The sequence below is a fragment of the Caloenas nicobarica genome, chromosome 1 (genome assembly GCF_036013445.1).
Source record: "Caloenas nicobarica isolate bCalNic1 chromosome 1, bCalNic1.hap1, whole genome shotgun sequence".
NCBI classification, from domain to species: Eukaryota; Metazoa; Chordata; class Aves; order Columbiformes; family Columbidae; genus Caloenas; species Caloenas nicobarica.
This window is the reverse complement of record NC_088245.1, coordinates 64,895,015-64,915,463: the sequence shown is the minus strand read 5'-3', so window position 1 is coordinate 64,915,463 and position 20,449 is coordinate 64,895,015. Positions and strand designations below refer to the sequence as shown.

The window sequence follows — 20,449 nt, the reverse complement described above, 5'->3', positions numbered from 1 at the left end:
ATATTTAGATGCATATAGATGCATATGAGGGCTTAGCAGCATTTGCATATCTGCCTATGCACAGCAAGTGTCTTGTGGCTACTGCATTTCTCTGTGAAGTATGAGCATTAGTGGGATTAAAATTATTATTTCCTTAATCTGAAATGCTAAACATATAAAAGAGAGTATTCGGATTTCAATTTGGTTTCAAGCAGGTGTTCTAGCATTTAATTTTGACTTGATGGGAGTTAAGAGATCTGGTAATATTGTTTTCCTACAAAACAAAAACTTAACCATCCAATTTGTGACAACACTTTCCATCTAATTTCTCTTTGTGCATTTATAGAACTATAGAAACAGGAAAATAATACATTGACAAAAAGATCTAAGAACACTTGGAATCATAGAATGTCCTGAGTTGGAAGGGACCCACAAGGATCATCAAGTCCACTCCTGGAAACACTTGGAAACACTTAACTTCAACAACAACAACAGCACTTGAAACAAGGGTGCACTGAGCATAACCAGGTCTGTGAGATAAGCTTGGTAATATTACACACTGGTGGAGATTGCTTTTAGAATACTTTATCCAATTCTAATATTCATATTTTCCAAAGGATGTTAAACAACACAGGTGAATGTCTGAAAACAGGCACATAAACTGTCCAACTTATTAAAAAAAAAAAAAAAGAAAAAAGAAAAAAAAAGAAATAATTTTTAGGGACTTATAGTTTCAATACACAAAACCATTAACGGACGATATCACTGCAGCTTACGATTATAGTCCTACAATGAGGAGAAAATAGCTTTCCTATGCAAAAGGTCCTTTGTACATCAGTCAAAGAATGATGGAAGTTCAGGGGAATGTGAAGGCAACAAATTAAAGATTGAAATAAACTTAAACTTTGTTTAAGAGAAGGATAATTAAGTATTGGAAGAGATTAAACAAATACATGGCAAATTTTCTGTTGCCAGAAAAATCAGGGTGGAAGCAGGAGGACGCCTTGCATGATATTCCCAGCCCTGTTTATGCACGATGTCAGGACTGGTGGCACGATGAACCCTTAGAGCAGGAACAGGAATGAAATCAGAGCCCAGTTTCAAATGTTGCCAAACATGGAACACATTCACATCTGAATGTTATGACCTGGATCTCTATCTATGGTTTTTCTTTTAAAATCAGAGCTCAGAGAGAAAGTAGGATGTTCACTTTGCACCAAGTCTCTATGTCCTTGCATTGTTCTCTATTTAAGTGCACTGCTAAGGCTCCACTGATAATAAAAGATTGATTTAAAAGACAATTCTACAACCTAAGCAAACATTGAGCCTGGTTAATGTTACATATCATATCCTCTTGTCATTTACTGCTACTCTGTGTGTTTACTGTGCCTCTCACTCCCCCTCAGTATCAGCCCAATTTACAGCAGAGCAGCTGGTCCTCTGGGGCTGAGCGTACAACTGTAACTCCGAGCCCAGCAACAGCAGCCTCTTGATTATAAAAGCACAGCACTGATTTCACTTAGGATCTGAACCAAAGCAGCACCCTCCTGAGGCTTTGGGTCAAGTCTTTACAGATTGCCTAAATGACAGGCACCTCTATATCACTACTCTACAAGCTTAACCTCTGGTAAGATCCAAAATTTAATCAAATTATCTGCATTCTTATATCAAGGTTCTTACTTCAGTCCAACAGAGAATATAAAAGAAGGTAGTGTGAACAGGAAAGAATTTTAAAAAATTGTTTCCACTCCATCTTTAACTTTTATAAGAAAATCTATTATTTTGCATGGGCTACATTTCTTGTATCAAAGTCGGTACACAGCACGACAAAAACATCCATGTTCTTCCCCCTAATAAAGAAAACTTAATGGAATGTGTCATGTTTTCTCTTTTCTTTCTCTTATTGCTTTCTGAATCACTGGTTTGTTTTCTGCTCCTTGCCAGCAAGATGAGCATTGCTCTTTAAATAACTGGATTGTAAGAACAAGAGATGTGTCTTTGGAGCCCAGTTCCCAGTTGCACTAAGCTCCTACTATGGTAGCATAAACAGGCCTTACCATAGTTGCAAGTGCTTGTTTATACGTTGATAAGATAGCATCACGCAGGAATAAGGTGATGACAATACTGCTGCAGATGAAGTGTGAGGATGATGTACAGGCACCTTGACAGTCCATTCCCTTTACAGGAGCAGTGAAAGAGGGCATAAGTGTAAACTGAGAATCAGGCTCTTGGTTTGCAGTTACCCTGGATACAGTTTGTAGGATTTATATGTTTAATTAACGCAAAATGTGGAAGGTTCCACAATTCAAGAAAGAAAACACGTTGAAGACAGTTCTGCCCAACATTTCTAGAACAGCAGAACTTGCAGCAATGGAACAAGGATAATTAAAAAGATTACTAAAGCATTTTGTTGTGCTTGTTCTTCTTGGGATCCTTCATTTCAGAATCAGGAAGGACATTTTATGCCACCTAATTAAAACAACTGGGAGGGGTTTTTTAAACAGATATACTAATTCAAACAGAATTAATTCAGTGAAGTCCTACACCCATGGTTGTACACAAGATTAGACTGCACAATAACAAACTCCTAAACTTAAAATCTATGGTTTAATGTATTTCATAGAAAATACCTCTTTTTTCTCCCCCCTGCAGAATGGAAATAAGTGTGCTTTGTAGGGACTACTCAAAACACTGGTGAAGACACAATTTGCATGTCTGTCCTTGCATAGGGTGATGCATACACATCCTTTAATTTGTGCACACCAGTAGACCTATTGACTTCAGTGATTTGGATCTCTGATGAAAATCACTCTATTTTTACTTAAACCCATCGGAGAAACAAACACCAGATGATTTTATAAAGGATTCCTTGTGAGATGTAAGTTAACTAGAATATGCAAATTTGGCTTGATGAGTTCTTTTATTTCCCATGCCAAAACTTTTAAAATCTTTGTGCCTCAGCCTGAAGAAGCAGGGCCATTAACATTACAAGCCTTGTAAGTACATTTAGAGGGTAGTACTTATATATCATTTGGGTGTTATCATATGAAAAGTGCTAAAATACCCTAAAATATATAGAAAAGATACAGTATCTTCCTTCCATGGGCAGAAGTCTGCAGTGCCAAAGCAGCCAAGTCCCAGCCTAATGTTGGGTTAAACATTGATCAAAGGTGTAGGTAAAGCAACCACTCACCTCTCTGGGTAAACACAAGAAACAGATAAGCTCCATTACAGAATCAAGTAAGGAGGATGACAGCTCCCGTGCAAAGTTACACAGGTGACCGTCACAGTGCAAAATGGCAAGTAAGGCTGTGTATAAGGCATCTGTGGGCAGAGCGGTTTCTCCAAGTAGTTCTTTGCAGAGATTTCCATGTTCGGGAGAGAAGGAAAAGGATAAGAAAAGGAAAACAAAGGAGACCAGGAAGCGCCAGGCATGGTTTGAGAAATATGGCAAACCCAGCTTGGCAAGGGACTGCCACTGTCCATGCCGCTCCAGGAACTGGGAGCGTAGGAGCCACGTCCTGCTGCTCAGTTCCTGCTGGGCTAAAAGACAGTTTGCACATTCCTTGTAAATAAGGAAAGTAACTTCAAAGATATCTGGATCCTAGCTCTAAGCCAAACAACCCAAAGGCCCTGAAATTTCAGCTGGCTGCTCTGCTTTACACAAGTAATCAACGTAAACAGCCAACAAATCATGATACGGCACAAAAACTGACAAATGATGGAATCTTTCTTGGTTGACACGGTGACAACATCCACAGAGGTATGCTCACACGCTCCTTTGGCGAGGCATCAAGCACTCCAAGTTTGCAGCCAAATCATGCATTTTATCTCACATCGAGCTCGCTCAGGCAACAGGCAGTATTTTAGGTAACAACCTACTACTTCTTACTCCTCATATCTCCGGAGGAAATTGTTGGTAATCATGACTTTCTTATTAAAGAAAGTATCAAACACACACAGAAGTTTTAAAATAACAAGTCGTTGGGGGAAAAACCCACAACCTGTGACAGTCACGCATGCAACTGGTGTCAAGCTGTGCCACTTAAAAGCACTCTGTGGCACTCACCTACGGCAGCCTGGCAGTGCACATTTGTGTATTTCTCCCAGGCAGGGAGTAAAATGCTTTTAAACATCACCTTCTCCCTCCCCACTTCCCCTCCCAGCAGGGGTGTCTCTGCTGGCTGGTTTCTACTGGGCAGGTAGAGTGAGATCACTTTTAAAGAACAATTTCTTCCACTACTTGATTTCCACTCCCCAAAGTGCAGGGACACATACCTGACCATAGAATCATAGAATGTTAGGGATTGGAAGAGACCTCAAAAGATCATCCAGTCCAATCCCCCAGCCAGAGCAGAAACACCCAGATGAGGTTACACAGGAAGGCGTCCAGGCGGGTTTTGAATGTCTCCAGAGAAGGAGACTCCACAACCTCCCTGGGCAGCCTGTTCCAGGCTCTGGCACCCTCACTGTGAAGAAGTTTCTTCTCATATTTAAATGGAACCTCCTGTGTTCCAGTTTGTATCCATTGCCCCTTGTCCTATCATTGGTTGTCACTGAGAAGAGCCTGGCTCCATCCTCTTGACACTCACTCTTTACATATTTATAAACATTATGGGGATGCCAGCACCACGAAGTATCTGCAGCACAAAGCGTCATACACTGGAGTGGTTGTGACATCCCTGGCCACCCTGGGGGTCTGGTGGAAATTCAGCCCTGGGGTGACCACGTACCAGAGGCTTTGGTGGTGCAATCCAGGGAGTCTGAATGTTTCCAGAGCATCTGTTGCAAACAAAGCTGCTTGTGGAGATGTAATCTTCAAGAGCAGAGGGCAATGGCATGAAGCTGGGAGAGTGCCATAATTTGGCAAACCACAAAGGGGTAACCAGGCCCTCGTCCTTGGAAAAAACAATGGAAAAACTCACCTTTGGGTGAAGGGGCAGCAAATTGTGAAGCGAAATTCGAGTAAACCCCTTGCGACTACTCCCCCCTCCTCCCCTTACACTGAAACAACATCAGAGCTATCTGCCGGTGGTGCTTAAACGTTTGTGTTTTTCACATCACAGAGCCAGGAGTTTTGGACCCCCTGATTCCTACACTTACATACCTTTGGAAATTAGCATAAACACCTCAGCTGGCTACCGATGTGATTAAGATGTGCCTCCACTTGGCAATTTTTCCTTTGAAACAAAGCAAAGGCTTTCGTTTGTTAAGTGAAAATTCCCCAGTGGAAACCCCTCTCTCCTTCCCTCCCATTTCTGACCCCATATTGGGCACTTTAATCTTATTTTGGTTTGAGGTTTTAGAAGCTGAAGGCTGCTTCTGAAGATCACTGAGGGAAAAAAAATCACTGGGAGGAACACCACACTTTGAACTGAACGTCCCTGGCACAATGCACACTGGAAAAAGCAGTAAGAGCATTTCCCAGTCAATGTAGCAGTATTTTTCACACCCGGTTAGAAGAAATGGAAACCTGTGGTAAATAATGCTGCTTTGCACAAGTCCAATTACCCTAAATGATAAATTGCCTAATTATTTTGGCTCTAGAGTCTTTCCCAAGTTCTTTATCCTTTTCTTTGTAGTCATTGTCTACGGAACAAGAGCGTTTGACTGTTACTAATTAGTGAGAGAGAAAGATGCGGGACACTCAGTAAATTCACTTCCCTTTAAATCCATCTTACAGTTATTTTTCCCCAGCACGGGGAAGAAAAAAAAAGTAATCATTTATTTAAAAGCTGCTCTGCTGGAAGAAATTTTTTCTCCATGACTGCTCTATGATACTAAAACAGTCAGCTTTTGTTTTTTACATTCTCCAGAAAGCCAAAAGATTAAAGGCACAGCAAGGTTAGATTAACACCTTGAAATTATCTTTAAGGTTCTCTACTTATCACACTATTAAATCTTCAATCCTGACTGCACAAAATCTTCATATTGTATCCTGAGTGCATATGAACTTGACGCATCTTGAAAACAAATTTCAAAAAGCAAGAGCTCTTAAAAGTGTTTTGTTCCAGCTCACAACAAAATGACTTTCTGACATCTTGTTACTTCCTTGTTACTTCATTTAGATAACAGCAGCAGCAAGGGGCTGTGGATAATTCCCTCGTGTTCAGAACTTTTCCAGTTTTTCTCAACTTTATCCTTTAAATTTGAAGTGTAACTAGGAGTATTGAGAACGATCTTAAAGTTTATTCAAAATTTCTATTGCACCAGAAGGTCAAAATCGTTTTAATGCAATTCTTCTTTCGACCCGAGTGTGTGTTTAGCATTAAAAAAAAAGCACACTATGTATTTTCCCATGTATTCACAGAAACTTTTCTGAAATTAATTTTTTAAGATGCATGTAAAATAAAAATGTTTCACATATAAATTAATATGAATATTTTGTTGAATTCTGAAAGCACAGATTTATACAGGTGGAAAGTATCGAGTCGATATTTCCAAAGAAGTTATTCTTCTGCTTGTGCAATGTGCCCTAATGCATTATGCCTCAGAGACAGCCAGGAAGGATAATTCCTAGGACTGAGAAAGCAACTGAGTTTTCGGTCTCATCACATCTGAGACCTGACTAAGGAAACTGCAGAATTTGGTACCAGTTATTAAAGGAGTCTTAATTGAAGCACCTGTTTATCCATTCAGCTTATCCATCCAGTCCATACAAGCGATCGGTGTTTCTAGTGTACAAAAGTTCTCAGTCTCCCCTGACGGAGGCCCCGAACCCCTATCTTGGCAGCTGCTACAGTGGTGAAATTCCACTTCTGACCAGCCCATTTCCCTGGAAAGCATTTTGCGGCATGGACCAAAACATTCAAAATGTGACTAATTACACTGAGGTACAAGTTTTCGGTTCTTTAAAGGATTTGATTTTGGAAAAGATCCACAACTCATCATTTGAAAATCAGGCATCAAATTAGCTGGCAATACTAGTAAAAAACAGGTATCATCTGAGACAGTAAAATCTGCTAACTGGTGTGAAATGGAAAATTCCTTAAATAGCATGAATTTCCTACTTTTCTTTGTGTTTTCCTGACTACTCCCTCTGCACCAGTCTTGCTATCTGGTTAAGTAAGGAAACGTTTACTCATATCACTGGAAGACCACTACATTTCTAGAGCAAGGGCACACCCAGAAATACCACATTTTCTTTCTCTCAGTATTAAAAGGGAAGCATAAGGTGAAGCAGGACAAACAATACAAAAGCCATCTCACACTGATTAAAAGTAACACAAAAACACATTGTTATAAATGGAAATTATTTAAATACATATGTTCTCCCAGGGTGGCAGAGAAGGAAAAAATAAAGGGGGGGGGGGAGGTCACAAGAAGTTCATTCTACCAAGAACTGCTTTACATAATCATGAAATGCAAACTAGTTTCCATTCCTTCTGGCACAGGCTCATTCAGCCTTCACTTTGAATGCTTATTGACAAATAAATGGACTGGTTACTTCCTATTAATGCTACCTAATTTATGTACATACCTGGAGGAAAAATTCCATTTTGACCTCACATTCATACAAGCTAAGATCATTTTTTAGCTATGAATATGCTGAATACAAGTTTAATTTCAGCGTAGTAGCTGCTGGGGATTTGCCGTTTCTTAACAAATTAGGCATGTGTTTTCCTCAGCTCAGCTTTTGCACCTTACTGCACATAGTATGTGCAATTCAGGAATCTGTGTTGAACTTCCAGATGAAAGACCTCCTTTTCTTCAGCCATGATTCATTCTCTCCCTCCTCCTCTCTCTTATATACAGGCATGTGCAGACACACACATGACTTGCTAGTCATTTTTGGTTTATGAGCTGTTCCCCAATACCTCTCCTCTCTTCCTCTGCCCATGAAAAGTCCTTACCAAGAAAGTGATAGTTTTTGCAAATCTCAAAAGTTGCTATTGTCCTGACCAAGTGAAGTGTTATTAAAGCAAATTTTATCCCTGAGTCTTGAAGGCATCTCAGAAGTAGACAGCTCACGGGAGACCCTCACAGCAGATGAGGATGCCAGGGCTGGACCATCATCTTCATCCCCTGAAGAGTCTGCCTGTTACGCTGTGGAGATGGCAGGATCTCATTCCAACTGGATGCTAACTAACACAGAGCTTGAAAATACTTCTCTGTATGGTTTAGTGTTTAATATTCCCCAGGAGACAAATTCCTGCCTGATGAATGTGATTGGCTGCTAATGCTGAGACACAGTGTGGGGTCCTGACACAGGTGCCCAAGGCCACCCTCTCTCATTTGTAAGTTCTCTCAGGGCCAGATGGTTTGGTTTCTCTGATTTCTTGCATCTGAGGTTGTGTCTATGGCTGGCTGTCCTCCCTTTCATTGCTAGGTATTTACAACTCAGCAGCACATACCCTATGAAAAACTTTTTGATGCCTAACACCCATGAAAAAAAATATGGATAGATAGATAGATAGATAGATAGATAGATAGATAGATAGATAGATAGATAGATAGATAGATAGATGCATAATACCTTTCTGGACTTGACCTCTACTTCACATACAATAAACTCCTGAGAGCTAGACAGGTTGCCATCAAAAGATCAGACACTTATACCCCTCAATGGCATCCCCATTCCTGAGAAGTGATGCCATGTGCACCTCTCTTTTTGCCACACGCAACTCCTCTGGGAAGACTGGTATGTCCCTCCCAAAGTCATGGAGAGGGCTGAGCTTATCTCCTTATTCACTTCCACAAGGCTCAGCTGCCTAGTGCAAAATTTGATCTACCAATTCTACCTGGAACTATGCTCTACCCTGCAAATAATGTGACCTACCTGTAACTAAAGTTAACACTGATACTGGTAGTTAGCATTGATTAAACATTGATATTGGTATGAATTTGGTTTTCTCTCTCTCTGGGGGAAGTATGTTGATTGTCAAGTAACGTCCAGAGCGGTACACAGGAGCAGCTGGGACGCAAACGCTTGAGAAAACTGTAACCAGTTTCTTACACAGCAGTGATATTTCTCCTTAGATTAAAAACAAATACGCTCTTTCCTCCATAAAAGCCTCAGATGGAGGGTGGGGGTGGAAGGAATGGAAAGATGGGGAAGATGCATCCTTCCCTTTACTTCCTCTTTAAACAAATCTGTCTAATTGCATTTAAAGTACCGTATTATTAAGATCTTCACCATTAAATGTTCCATGTCACTAGAAAAATTTATTCTTTAACATGAACCCTGTAGCAGTAATAGTGGGTCAATTATTATGAGGATGGCAAAATACCAGGAAAATGCAGGGATGAAAATGAGTATCTGTCTCGCATACATTACCTGAGACTCAGTTTTGCTCAAGAACAGCAATAAGGCAGAGTCACTGAGCAACACGTGACATTGCAAGCAAAAGATAAATTAGTCTTCATGGGCAAGAAACCGATAAGCTTGAACTGAACAAATGGAAAAATAAAGGACTTTTTTTTTTTTGTGAAGAGGGGTAAATGAACCCGGTAATGTCAACAACAACAAATAGTTCCTTGAAATGTGGGCACATTAATCATCTCAACAACATCTCATTCCAGGCCACACAGAATCACAAGTTCTCAGCTGTCAAAAGGATTTCCCTAGGAAAGAAATAAGCTTTTTTCATACCCGAAGCCAAAACATTTCTAAAAGGCACCCTGGACTTCCCAGCTGATCAACTCAACTCTTTCCATATTATAAATAACCTGACTCTCCTGGAAGCGTTTATCTGTTTAAGAGGTACCTGTGGAGAGCAAAGACCTGCAGATAAAGTGTAAGAACTACAAACACGTGATAAGCAAAAAGAATTGCCCTCACGTAGCTCCTGGCTGCTCACACTCTTCCTGCTTGCCTGTGCTTCTGCCAAAGGATGACCATGGCTGCCTACAAACCACAGCTTCTGTAAAGTGTCCCACAAGCAACAGGGATTTTCCAGAAAGGCCTCCAGGACAGCTTCTCTGGCTGGTGCTGTGAGGGTGCCTGGGACAGAAGGCAACCCGTGCAAGGAGATACCTGCAAAGGCTTGTGGAGTGAGCAAACTGAGCCCAGGCTTCCCCCACAAGGTGCTTCCCCTCAGCTTTTGAGTGTCGGAACAGGCTTGTGGCAAAGTGATAGAACATGAATCAGGCTTGGGCACAAGAACTTGCTCAGGCTACGCCTCCTGATACAGTAGAGACAAGTCAGAGGAGGCCAAAGTCCTGAGTCTCAGAGGTCTTTAAGTGGTTGAAAGTTAGGAAGAGTTAGGAACCAAAATAACCTCTGCCTGAGAAAAGTGACTTTGGGTCTGTTGAGTCCAAAGCCAGCATTCAAATCAGTAGATTCCAGACACTAAGAGAAAGGGGTTAGTGTAGGAAAGGGCTTATTGTCTTCTCCTAACTTAGCAATCTTCAACCTGTATGTACAGAAGCATCACGAGACAAAGAGAATGAACTGATTTCAGACACTGAGCAATTGTATGAAGAACTGCAGAAATATGACCCAACAGCATTCACTCACTACATGCTTAAACACATCTTTTTATTTGTTAGCAACAAAACTGATTGCTGACAGCTGACACTTGTGAATGTGAGGCTCTGCAACATCATCTTACACAAAGAAAGAAATCAAAGAGGGTCATTTCCTTCAATAGCATAAACAACATCACCATGCGATGTTGTTTGTGCTTAACGTTTTTGTACGTTTTGTGTGTGTGTGTGTCTGCACGTGTAACAGAGACTCCCTTCTGCGGACTTTTTTCTGCAAACTATTTACAATTCAGGCTCCTGTGATAAAGGCAAGCCTCCACTGACAGCAATATTTACTCAGTGAAGCTTAGCCTCTGTCGTTGCAAGCTTCTGAGAGCATAGTGCCTTGAGATACTGCATGAAAGGCACCAAACTCATGCAAATTGTTGTGGTAATTCCCTGACAGTGCCATCTCTCTGAATTTCACCTCTCATTTTCACTAATACTCAGAGAAAACAGTCTGTGCTGCCAAGGGGATTCTCTGCATAAACAGCTTAAAAATCTAAAGTATTCAATCAGACACAGAGACACCATAAAAATGGTCCTATCTCTCACTGCTCCTTGGGAATTTTATGGGAAGGGAAAATTGTGAAATGGCAAAATCTCCTTTGCAATAAGACATCTCCATTAGACCGCAGAGATATTAGTGAAGGAGTTTTTCAATGTGAAGGCAGAATCATAAGCCAGTGGAAGATAGTGTGACTCCACTCAAGTCAATGATGACATGCCAAGTTACTCCAAATGAGCAACTACCATTCCCAGTATGTTGGATAAAAATGCCAAATCATTAATCATAAAGGAGGGGCTTATGTATCAATCCAGTTCAGCCTGGCCCATTCACAACTGACCACACACAGCAGTTAAAATGGAATTAAACTGTACCTTTTCATAAATGAAACTATGGGTTGTAATGACTTTGGGCTGGCATCATTCAATATTATTGACATGTGAGAATACAATTAAAACAGTACAGTCAACATTTTCAATTACACCTATTGAAAATTTTCCTTGGCCCTAGAGCCATAGAAAAGCTAACATTTATAGGAACAGGAAGATTTATTTCCATTAAAGAAAAACCTCCAAACCTCTATTTAAATGGTGAGAGAATATCACAGTACTTTAAAATTTTTGTAAACTTTATGGGCTCTAACAAGTGATGAAAATGTTAAGTCACATCTGCACTGAATAGTTATGCTAGTGCCTTTGCTGGACTCCCTCCAGTAGTTCCTTATCCTTCTTAAACTGGGGAGCCCAGAACTGGACACGGTACTCCAGATGTGGCCTCACCAGGGCAGAAGCTGCAACAGAATTCAGGGTGCTTCTTGCTCCAGATTTCTCAACACTTGACACCTTCAGATATGCATTTCTCTATTACATGGAGGCAGACCAGTTCATTCTTGTACATCTTTTGCCCTCCTTAGCTGCCCCAAAGCATACTTGCTTTCCCTCTCTCAAGAAAATGACCTCATTTCAGTGGATTTGTTTACTTTGCAACAGATCAGGAGCACATACATAGCCACTTAACACATCACCTCAGGGCACCAAATAACTTCTTATGAGAAATTAACTTGATCACCTATGTTTTTGCAATCTATTTTGTACCACTACTCTTCCTGTCTAAAATTGTGCAGTCCAGTAAAACAACAACAAAAAAGTAATTTATAATTGGGAATGACTCAGGCTTGAGAGAAGGGAGAAGAGACAGAGGAAGAGAAGATATTTAAACGCTAAAATGCGAAGAGAGACCTCATATTAAGGGAATTCCTACCATGAAAGGTGCAGCAATTTTTCATGCCTTAAGCACTATAACTTTGGACAAACCATGCAGAGCAGCTTGGAGTGCAGTGGGGCTCAGAAGCAAGCGTCCATCTGCTCAGAACAAATGTGTGCTGCAGGTTTACTGTGCTTTTGCTAAGCCTTCTGAAGGGCTCTTTAAGAGCTCCACACAGGGGTTGTTGTTGACTGAAATGGAGAAGGTGAAAACCATGGATGTATTCCTTCTCACCTGGTTAATGTGAATAAAAACATCTCTTTCACAACTGTATAGCTTCTAATGGTTTAGGGATGGTTAGCCACAAACCTAATAAATAATCTGATGTTGAAATAGCAACTTTTTTTCTTCCCTCCATCCTCTTTTACTGGCATATAGATATCATACCTGTACTAATACCAAACATGCTGTGCCAGTCTACACCCTTCTGAGGATCTGACCCCTCTCTGCTGTCCTGGAAACAGATCTGCAGTCCCTGCAGAAAATAATATTCTCTTATACACACACAGATGTAGGCGTTCTGCCCCCACTAGCTCATATTTAACTCTTTTTTAATCTTGTTTATTTTGTTTTCAAGGTATCAAAGCAAGATGCAGACCCAGCAACAAGCTTGCAGCAAATAGGTGCATCTTATTTTCAGTAGATGGCCTTTCACGGGGCGCATACTACACCCCCAGGGGATTCATGAAGAGGACCAGGTCAGAGGCTCTATGATTTTAATTTCAGTCCTTCTGTTAGAGGAATCGTGCTCAAAATTATCTTTCATAGGAATTCACAGGTAGAATGGGAAGATGCAGTGTGTGGTGACAGTAGTCACCACTCAGTACCCTGTCTCTCTGCTTCGCCAGAGACAACAAAAAGCTGTGCATTCCCTTTCCCTATACCTCAAAAATCCAGATAGAGGTGAGGAGGGCAATAACCAGTGTATTCTGCCCTTTACAATAAACAAGGATAGAGGTTTCTCCTGCTTGCTTAGTCCACAGAATCTGAAACGGGCCAGGTGCCTCTCCTCACTTTCAGGGAAAGAGACATCATCCAACCCCCACACTGAGATATCAGCCAAGAAAAGACCTAAAAACCAATGTATGACCCACTACAGGCACTATTTTCTGAAGACACTTTCCTGGAAGTGCCATCTTTACAGTGCATTTGGGCAGCATGGTGGAGAGAGGCAGAGAGGTCTCCCAGGACAGCTCTGACACAATCTGGCTGGACACAACACAGCAGGACAACCCGGTCAGTCGGACCTGCTTTTCCTCTGGGCTCCCAACTCCCAGCGCAGCACTGGGGCCAGACCACTTCCAGCACCTAAACTCGTATTTCTGCACCACACCGCAGCAGCTTGCGCCAAGCTGGTACATACAGGGATCTTTAACACAGCAGTGCCTTGGCTTTCTCCTTCCCCTTCACTCGGCCCCATTCTGCTAAAGTAACCACTGTGCAAGCAAGACAGATGAAGATCAGAGCAAAATCAGGGGTATCCTCAAGTACAACACCCAGAGCCACCAGAATATCGTTGTACATCCAGATGGACTGACCTTGCTCTCCTCACTGGCTATCACAAGGTCACGGTGATCTGAGTTTTTGACTAGTGTGCCAAAAACTCTGGAACTGGGCCTGTCATTTACAGCACCTTTTCTCAGATGGCTCTCAAATGTCTTTATAAACTTTAGCAAATGAGTGTATAAACTAGATCTATCGACACACAAATCACTCTGCCCACCACCAAAGTACAGCCGTCCCTGGGATGATACACAGCAGCTGCTATAAAATCAGACCACAGCTCTGCATCACAGGTTAGGGCAATAAAACACACTACATGAGGCAACCAAAACGGTTGGAGCAAGGAAGGCAGATGTAGTGGAGAGCATCTTCTGGTTATAATTACCTGAGTATAAATTTGGCTGAAGAGAGTACTGTGTTCAACACTTGCATATCTGCGAAAGAAAGCACTCTTCCACCACCTGTCATAACAACCTGACTGTACCATTCTCCATGTTTTGGCCTTCTAAAGCCCTTCCTGAAAATTGCAGAGCGCCTTGATAAGAGCAAAGCTGATGTGCGGAGCAGAAGCAACAACCTAATCAAATTTCTTAGCAACTGACTTGATAACCAACTGTGAGCCTGTAGCTGCTATGCCCCCTCCCTTCCTCTCCCTTGCATGACAACCGAACACAGCATCTATATATTCCTGCTTTTAAAATAGCTGCTACTCCCGTAACTTGCAAACCATTCACATAGATCCTATTTTTCTAGGCTAAATGTAGTTAATTACACTCACAAAGGGGACTGAACTGCTGCATCCTTTTCCTTATTCTGGAATGGATTCCCTGAGCACTGCGTTGCCACTCCTCAAATCATGAACCATTTATAAGAGGAAATCTTTTGAAGGATGGGGCTGCACAGATTAGATCTATTAATTACCTGGAATCATGGACGGCAGATGAATAGTTATCCTTCTCTCCCTCTTCACCTTGGCCATATAGCCATCTATGCCTCATCTAAAGCTAAACCTGAAAATTAGTAAAGTATGGGGAAGTGATTTGAAAGGTCCTTCCAGCCAATATATGACACAGGACAGCATGGTTTGGGATAAGGCCACCAGTTCGGGTTGAGGTACCACACAGACTGTACAGTGCTGACCTGCAAAAATCGTTCGAGTGCCATCTCTCTACGCAAAGTTTTAACTTCTCTGCCATGAGTATCTCTAGCTCCACAACCTCTCCTAGATACTGCAAAAGCTGAAATTACTAGCGAAGTACTCCTGTTAGAGAACAAAGAGAGTCAAGCATTATGTGTCTGAATTGGATTATTACTGAAATAATGCTAATAGTGACAGCTCAGGCAGACCATATACAATGTAGGGTCTGTTTAGTTCCCTGTCTTCAATCAGGAGCACACTCACATGCAAGTCGCTTGCGCTTGTTCACACTGCAGTCTCCAGGTGCACAGCAAAGGCTCCTTTAACTGGAACTAAACCAGAAGATTGGTTCTACTGCTAAGGGGAATTTGGTACATGGGGCCAGACTCGAACTAACCCAAAATAAACTCCTGAGGTGTGCCCAGTGTGCACCCAACAGTCCTCATTACCAGCTGTGCTAGATGACAAATCTGTGTCTATGGGAGCACACTACTCAACACAGACCTAGCCATGTATATTATCTCCCTATATGACATGTCTGTAAGCAATGGGCCAGTTAATGACTGCTTTCAGTCAGCTTTCTATGCACTTACATGGAAAAGTTTACTAATTCATAACCTCATCTGCAGACAGATATGAATGACATCGCATATCTATCATATTAGATACCTGTCCTGGCGGTTTCACTTCAGTTTCTTAGACTGTCAGTTTTCAGGAACTGGCAAGGCAATGAACCATATTTTCCTTGGGGCTGCATAATAGGGGTTTCTATGTGCAAATCTGTCACCAGTATTAACCAGTAAGCTGCACATAATCCAGGCCAAGTTGCACCTTCACATCTTTGCAGACCTTGAGGAAGTCACTTGAAATAACCAGACATGAGGGCATAATTAGACTTGCCATATTTGAATGAAATGAGTAAACACACTCCAACTGGAGTACTGTAGTGCTAATAACCTGAGAATATTACCCAATCACTGTAAGTTTGAACATAACACATCAACAGTTTCATTGTACTGAGTTAACTCACACCAAAGGTACGAAGCACGCACCAAGGAAAAGCTCTGTGGATCAGATTGTGCAATCCCATCCTCCACTGCTGCCATCCATCTGCACCCTCAGAGCAAAAGGAATCTTAGATGGAGAACCATCACACTCAGAACCTCATCGTACAAGAAAAAAGAAAATATTTTTTGTGTACACAAATCCTGGCTTTTAAGTTTGCACAACCAAAAAGGAGGGAAATGGTAGCTTTTGAATGGGCACACTTCTGCATAGTTGAGAATTTTCTATTACCAGCAAAGCAGAAAATTCTACAACTCTTTTCTTCTTCTGTAAGTACAACACAGAGCATGGAATGCATAAAAAGTATGAAACTACCAAAATTGTATAGTTAAGGATTTCAGCATGCAAATCCAGCAGCTAAAATCCTGCATGACAGCCATGCCTGGTGTCATTTTATTCCTGTTAGCCTTATGATCCATTATAAAAGTGTTCATAAAAAGAAAAAGACTCTCGATCTGAATTGTCATAACTGACAACTTGTGCAGAGAGTGTAGGGTAGAAGAATGGCTTCTGCATGGTCTGCTAGATATACAAAATACTGCCAATGGTTATCCAGGGAACATAAATGCCCTTGGTAAATACAGATAGTGAAGGAGAAGTAATCTGAACACAGCATAAGAGAATTAGATATTGTGATTTCTTTTTGAAGCATACACATATATTCTGCTGCTGAAGAAAAAAAATATGAACATTCAAAGCAAAACTTTGTAGTTCATGGTTTGTAAGAATGCTGTTTATGTCCTTATATGGATCAGTAAATAAAATTGACCACAAAGCCAATAAAAGTATCTGAAGAAGAGGAAAAAAATAGAAATACATAGTTTTAGAGTTTGATGACAGCCAGTTTATTTCAACAGTGTAAAATATTTTGTAAAGGTTAACCTTGACTATGACATAAATTTTCGGGGCCATCTCTTCAGTTGCTGTAAAGTGACATTATTTAGCAGGTCTCCCCAAAATACTAAACAATTAATTTTGAAATTTTGGCTGAAAATCTTAATAAAATGTTAATATACACATATATAAGTGAAACAAATAGGGGTTGTGCAGGTGCCACAGTGGCATGATGACATTCACATTGCCTTGCTCCCTGCATGAAACTCCACACCAGCACATTGTACTCACGTGTTTTGTTGAGAACGCATCAACCTCCTGAAGCACCTTCTTCTGGCACTCTGGGTTGGTGGCTAGCAAGTACGTGGCAAAGGACAGTGTGCTAGTGGTGGTCTCATACCCAGCGATCAGGAACAAGAAAGCTTGGCCTGCTATCTCATCCTCTGTTAACATCTTTTGAACCTTTTCAGATGATGTCCTGCCAGCAAGAGGTGCCTTGTTCTGTCTGGAAGTGACGGATGGACTGATCACATCAAAACACCCGGCTGCCAGAGAATCAGCTGAGTTGCGGGAGTCAAGCATCCACTGAAGAAAATCTCTGCGCCTCTGCAGAATACAGGAGGAGAAGACGTACAAAGAGTGGGTCACAGAACAATGCTTTTACCCATGGGGGATGGAAAGAGAGAGCTGTTTCCTATTTGTCTGCCGACTCAGTTCACACAGAATGACCACCAGCCTTTCCCCAAATGAGGAGACTTGTATAAATCAGCTGGAAATGCCATCACTAAGAGCTGGTCACTGCTTTCTTCCCAGTGGGATGAGACTGATCTGCCCCAAACACACAACAGGTACATATTTTCACAGAGGATTGCAAATGGCCAGCTCCATACAGAACTTCTTTCATCCTCAGGGTGAGTTCTTTGCACTTGCTGCAAGTAAGGTGATAGACATAGTCAATGCTCAGTCCCATGTGCACCCAACAAGTGGAGGTGGCACAACTCATGCTTGGAAGAGTTTGCCCATCTCCTTGGAGGCACCATCCTCATTTGTTCACATGGTCAAAACATGAAAGTCACCTTCTAGGTTTAGAGTTGCATCTACAATACCTTCAGTGTCAGAACAAGATAGAACTAGAAACTGACCTCAGTAAACTGCTGCATCTTTTTACAAGAAAGTAAAGTTATGAACACTTGTACCTACATAACTTTTTTTAAAAACATATATGCAGAAAGACATTACAACTGTAAGCATTTCTCTACCATAAAACCTGGTTTGGTGGCTTGTCTTTGCAAAATGCCCACTGAATGATTCTACTGTTATGAAAACTGCTTTCTTTCACGCTAGTTTCTGACAGAAAAACTCTAATATAATCTATGGGCAAGAGTGAGTTGACTCCAAACCAGTCTGGACAGCAAGCTTGATTAGGCTTTGAAATATAACCCAAAAGGTTTGAATTGACTTTTGGGAGTGGGCATAATAGAATTGTGCTGAACCCGAGCAATAACCCTATGTGATTGATTTTCAATTCCTCAGGTACCAACAGAATACATGATAGCTCAAGGACTTAGAAGTGACTGCAGTGCCAGAACATGACAACTTGTGCAGTGGGATGGACAAAAGAAGGGACCAAGTCTTTCTCAAAAAAAAAAAAAAAAGCTATAAAGCCGCATTAATATGTTAAAAAGAATTTGAATGATTTCTTGGATCTGATGATTGAGAGATAAAGTAGAAAGAAGAAAAGCCAGAGAAAAGGACAGGCAAACAAGATAAGAGTAAGGAAGGACTAATTAATTATAAATGTCAAAGAACTTAATCAGATTTTTTTTTTTCACGACATGGGAAAAGAGACTGGTGAGACAACAAAGGAGGAGAAATACTTAGTGCCCTGTGCTTAGCTCTGCTGCCAACAAGCTGTTCTGACTGATCTACAGGCAGAGAGAAATGCTTATTTTGAGGTTTGGCTAACGGAAGGGATTGGTACACTGCTTCTTTAACAGCTCCTTCCCTCCACTCCTCAGAACATTTTCATTTTGCACGTGTACATTATGCACCTTGTACCCATGACCACAGTGCGTCTGGTACCCTGGTACACCCGAGAATCAATGCTCCAGACAGCAGCCAGTGCTGGTCACCGCACACTGAAGGACTCTACGAGTTGGTCAGTCAAACTGCATCACCTCCAAGGTATGGGATATGTGCTTTCCCGCAGTAAGGGAAGGCACGCAAAGCAACATTATACACATTGCTTTCAGCGAATGAGCTCTGGCTCTGAAAACACTTCCCTGTGCCTAGACTTAGGCACAATTTCCATATTCAAATTGGCCATGCTTCTTTGGTCTCTCATTTTTAACACAGCAAGCCAAAAGTAGCAACTGCCCTGCCACAGTCATCCTCCTCCAGTGTCGCAGGACACCTCTGCTCTTTTATATTCCTCTAGATTGGAGGAAACAAGACTTCACACATACTTCAGGTGTGCATAACTAAAAATCTCATTTAACTTTTTCAGGAAGGGCTTTATTCACATTCTGGGAGTCCATGTGTTGCACAACTGAGAGTCCAGCTCTGTGGCATGGCCTACTCTTCTGGGATTTTCCTGGTATGTATATTTAGGTTAGGCCATTTTTTAAATTAAAAAAACCCAAACCAGTCCAGTTCCAGTGTATTCATCAGTGTGTGGAGAAACTAGTCCACTATAGTAATGAACTGCATCTGTAGCGATATTCCCTTTTATCTGTAAGACTAGTTATCATCCCCTAAACTATCTTTATAACATAAAAATGTGTAATTACACTCGTATTCAGTGGAGTTGTAACATCGTAACATACTGTAGTTCAAATGGTATAACATTGGGTATGGTTCTGCATTCATCCTTTTCTAGCTGTGAATTTTCCTGTAAACAAATCCATTGCTCTCTGAGGGTTTGCAGTTCCCTGTCATGAGCTGTTAGCTGAGTCTGGTCTTATATTTAGACAATACACTCTCTGGAGATCCTATAAGTTGTTTCTTCAGCCTTAGACAAAATCAGGTCCTGGTCTTATACAAAGCATCTGGTTATGGCAATGATAGTAAAGTAAGAATCGTAATGACTAGTGAATAAAATTTCATTCATGAGAATTTTTGCTGAAAGCAAACTTAATGAATGCTAGCACAAGTGAATATTCCCAAGAATGTGCTCTAAAATGCCTCTGTGGCCATTTTGAGGAGCTCTTTTTATTACTCACATAATATATTTGGTTAGGAATTTAAAAGCTTGTCTTGTTGCAGAATCTGTTTATAAGGTCACCTTATCGAGAAACTACTACCTACCTTATCTGTGCCATGTAATTTGCTCACAGGTGAGCAGGGGTTGCTAAGAGCAATGGCTTCATAAACAATCCTTACAAAAACAACATTCATTTGTAAAAACTACTTGAATAATAGCGGTGGGGGGGGGGAAGGCATAAAATTAGAAAGATGCGAGCTTTTTTCAAGATGATGCTACACAGTGGAAAGAGCTATATTTTAGCAAAGCTTCTCTTCCTTATGGTTCATTCTACTTCACTTTAGGCATCAGTATAGAATGCAACATAAAAAATCATCATCAAGCCAAGCGAGAGAAAAGATTTCCAGGGTTATAACCAGTCATAATGAAACATACTTTTCTTCCGCACCATCAAGATGGAAAAATCACTCTGACTCAAAAACGTAACAAT

At 41.1% G+C, this 20,449-nt stretch overlaps 1 protein-coding gene across 1 annotated transcript in view; it reads right to left on the bottom strand.

Annotated features, from left to right (window-relative positions):
- The window catches only part of TBXAS1 (thromboxane A synthase 1), a 235,683-nt gene that overhangs the window by 50,269 nt on the left and 164,965 nt on the right, over positions 1–20,449 (bottom strand). Inside the window, exon 9 of the mRNA XM_065639909.1 lies at positions 17,049–17,363. Coding sequence (XP_065495981.1) covers positions 17,049–17,363 — 315 coding nt within the window. The remainder of the gene's footprint in view (positions 1–17,048; positions 17,364–20,449) is intronic.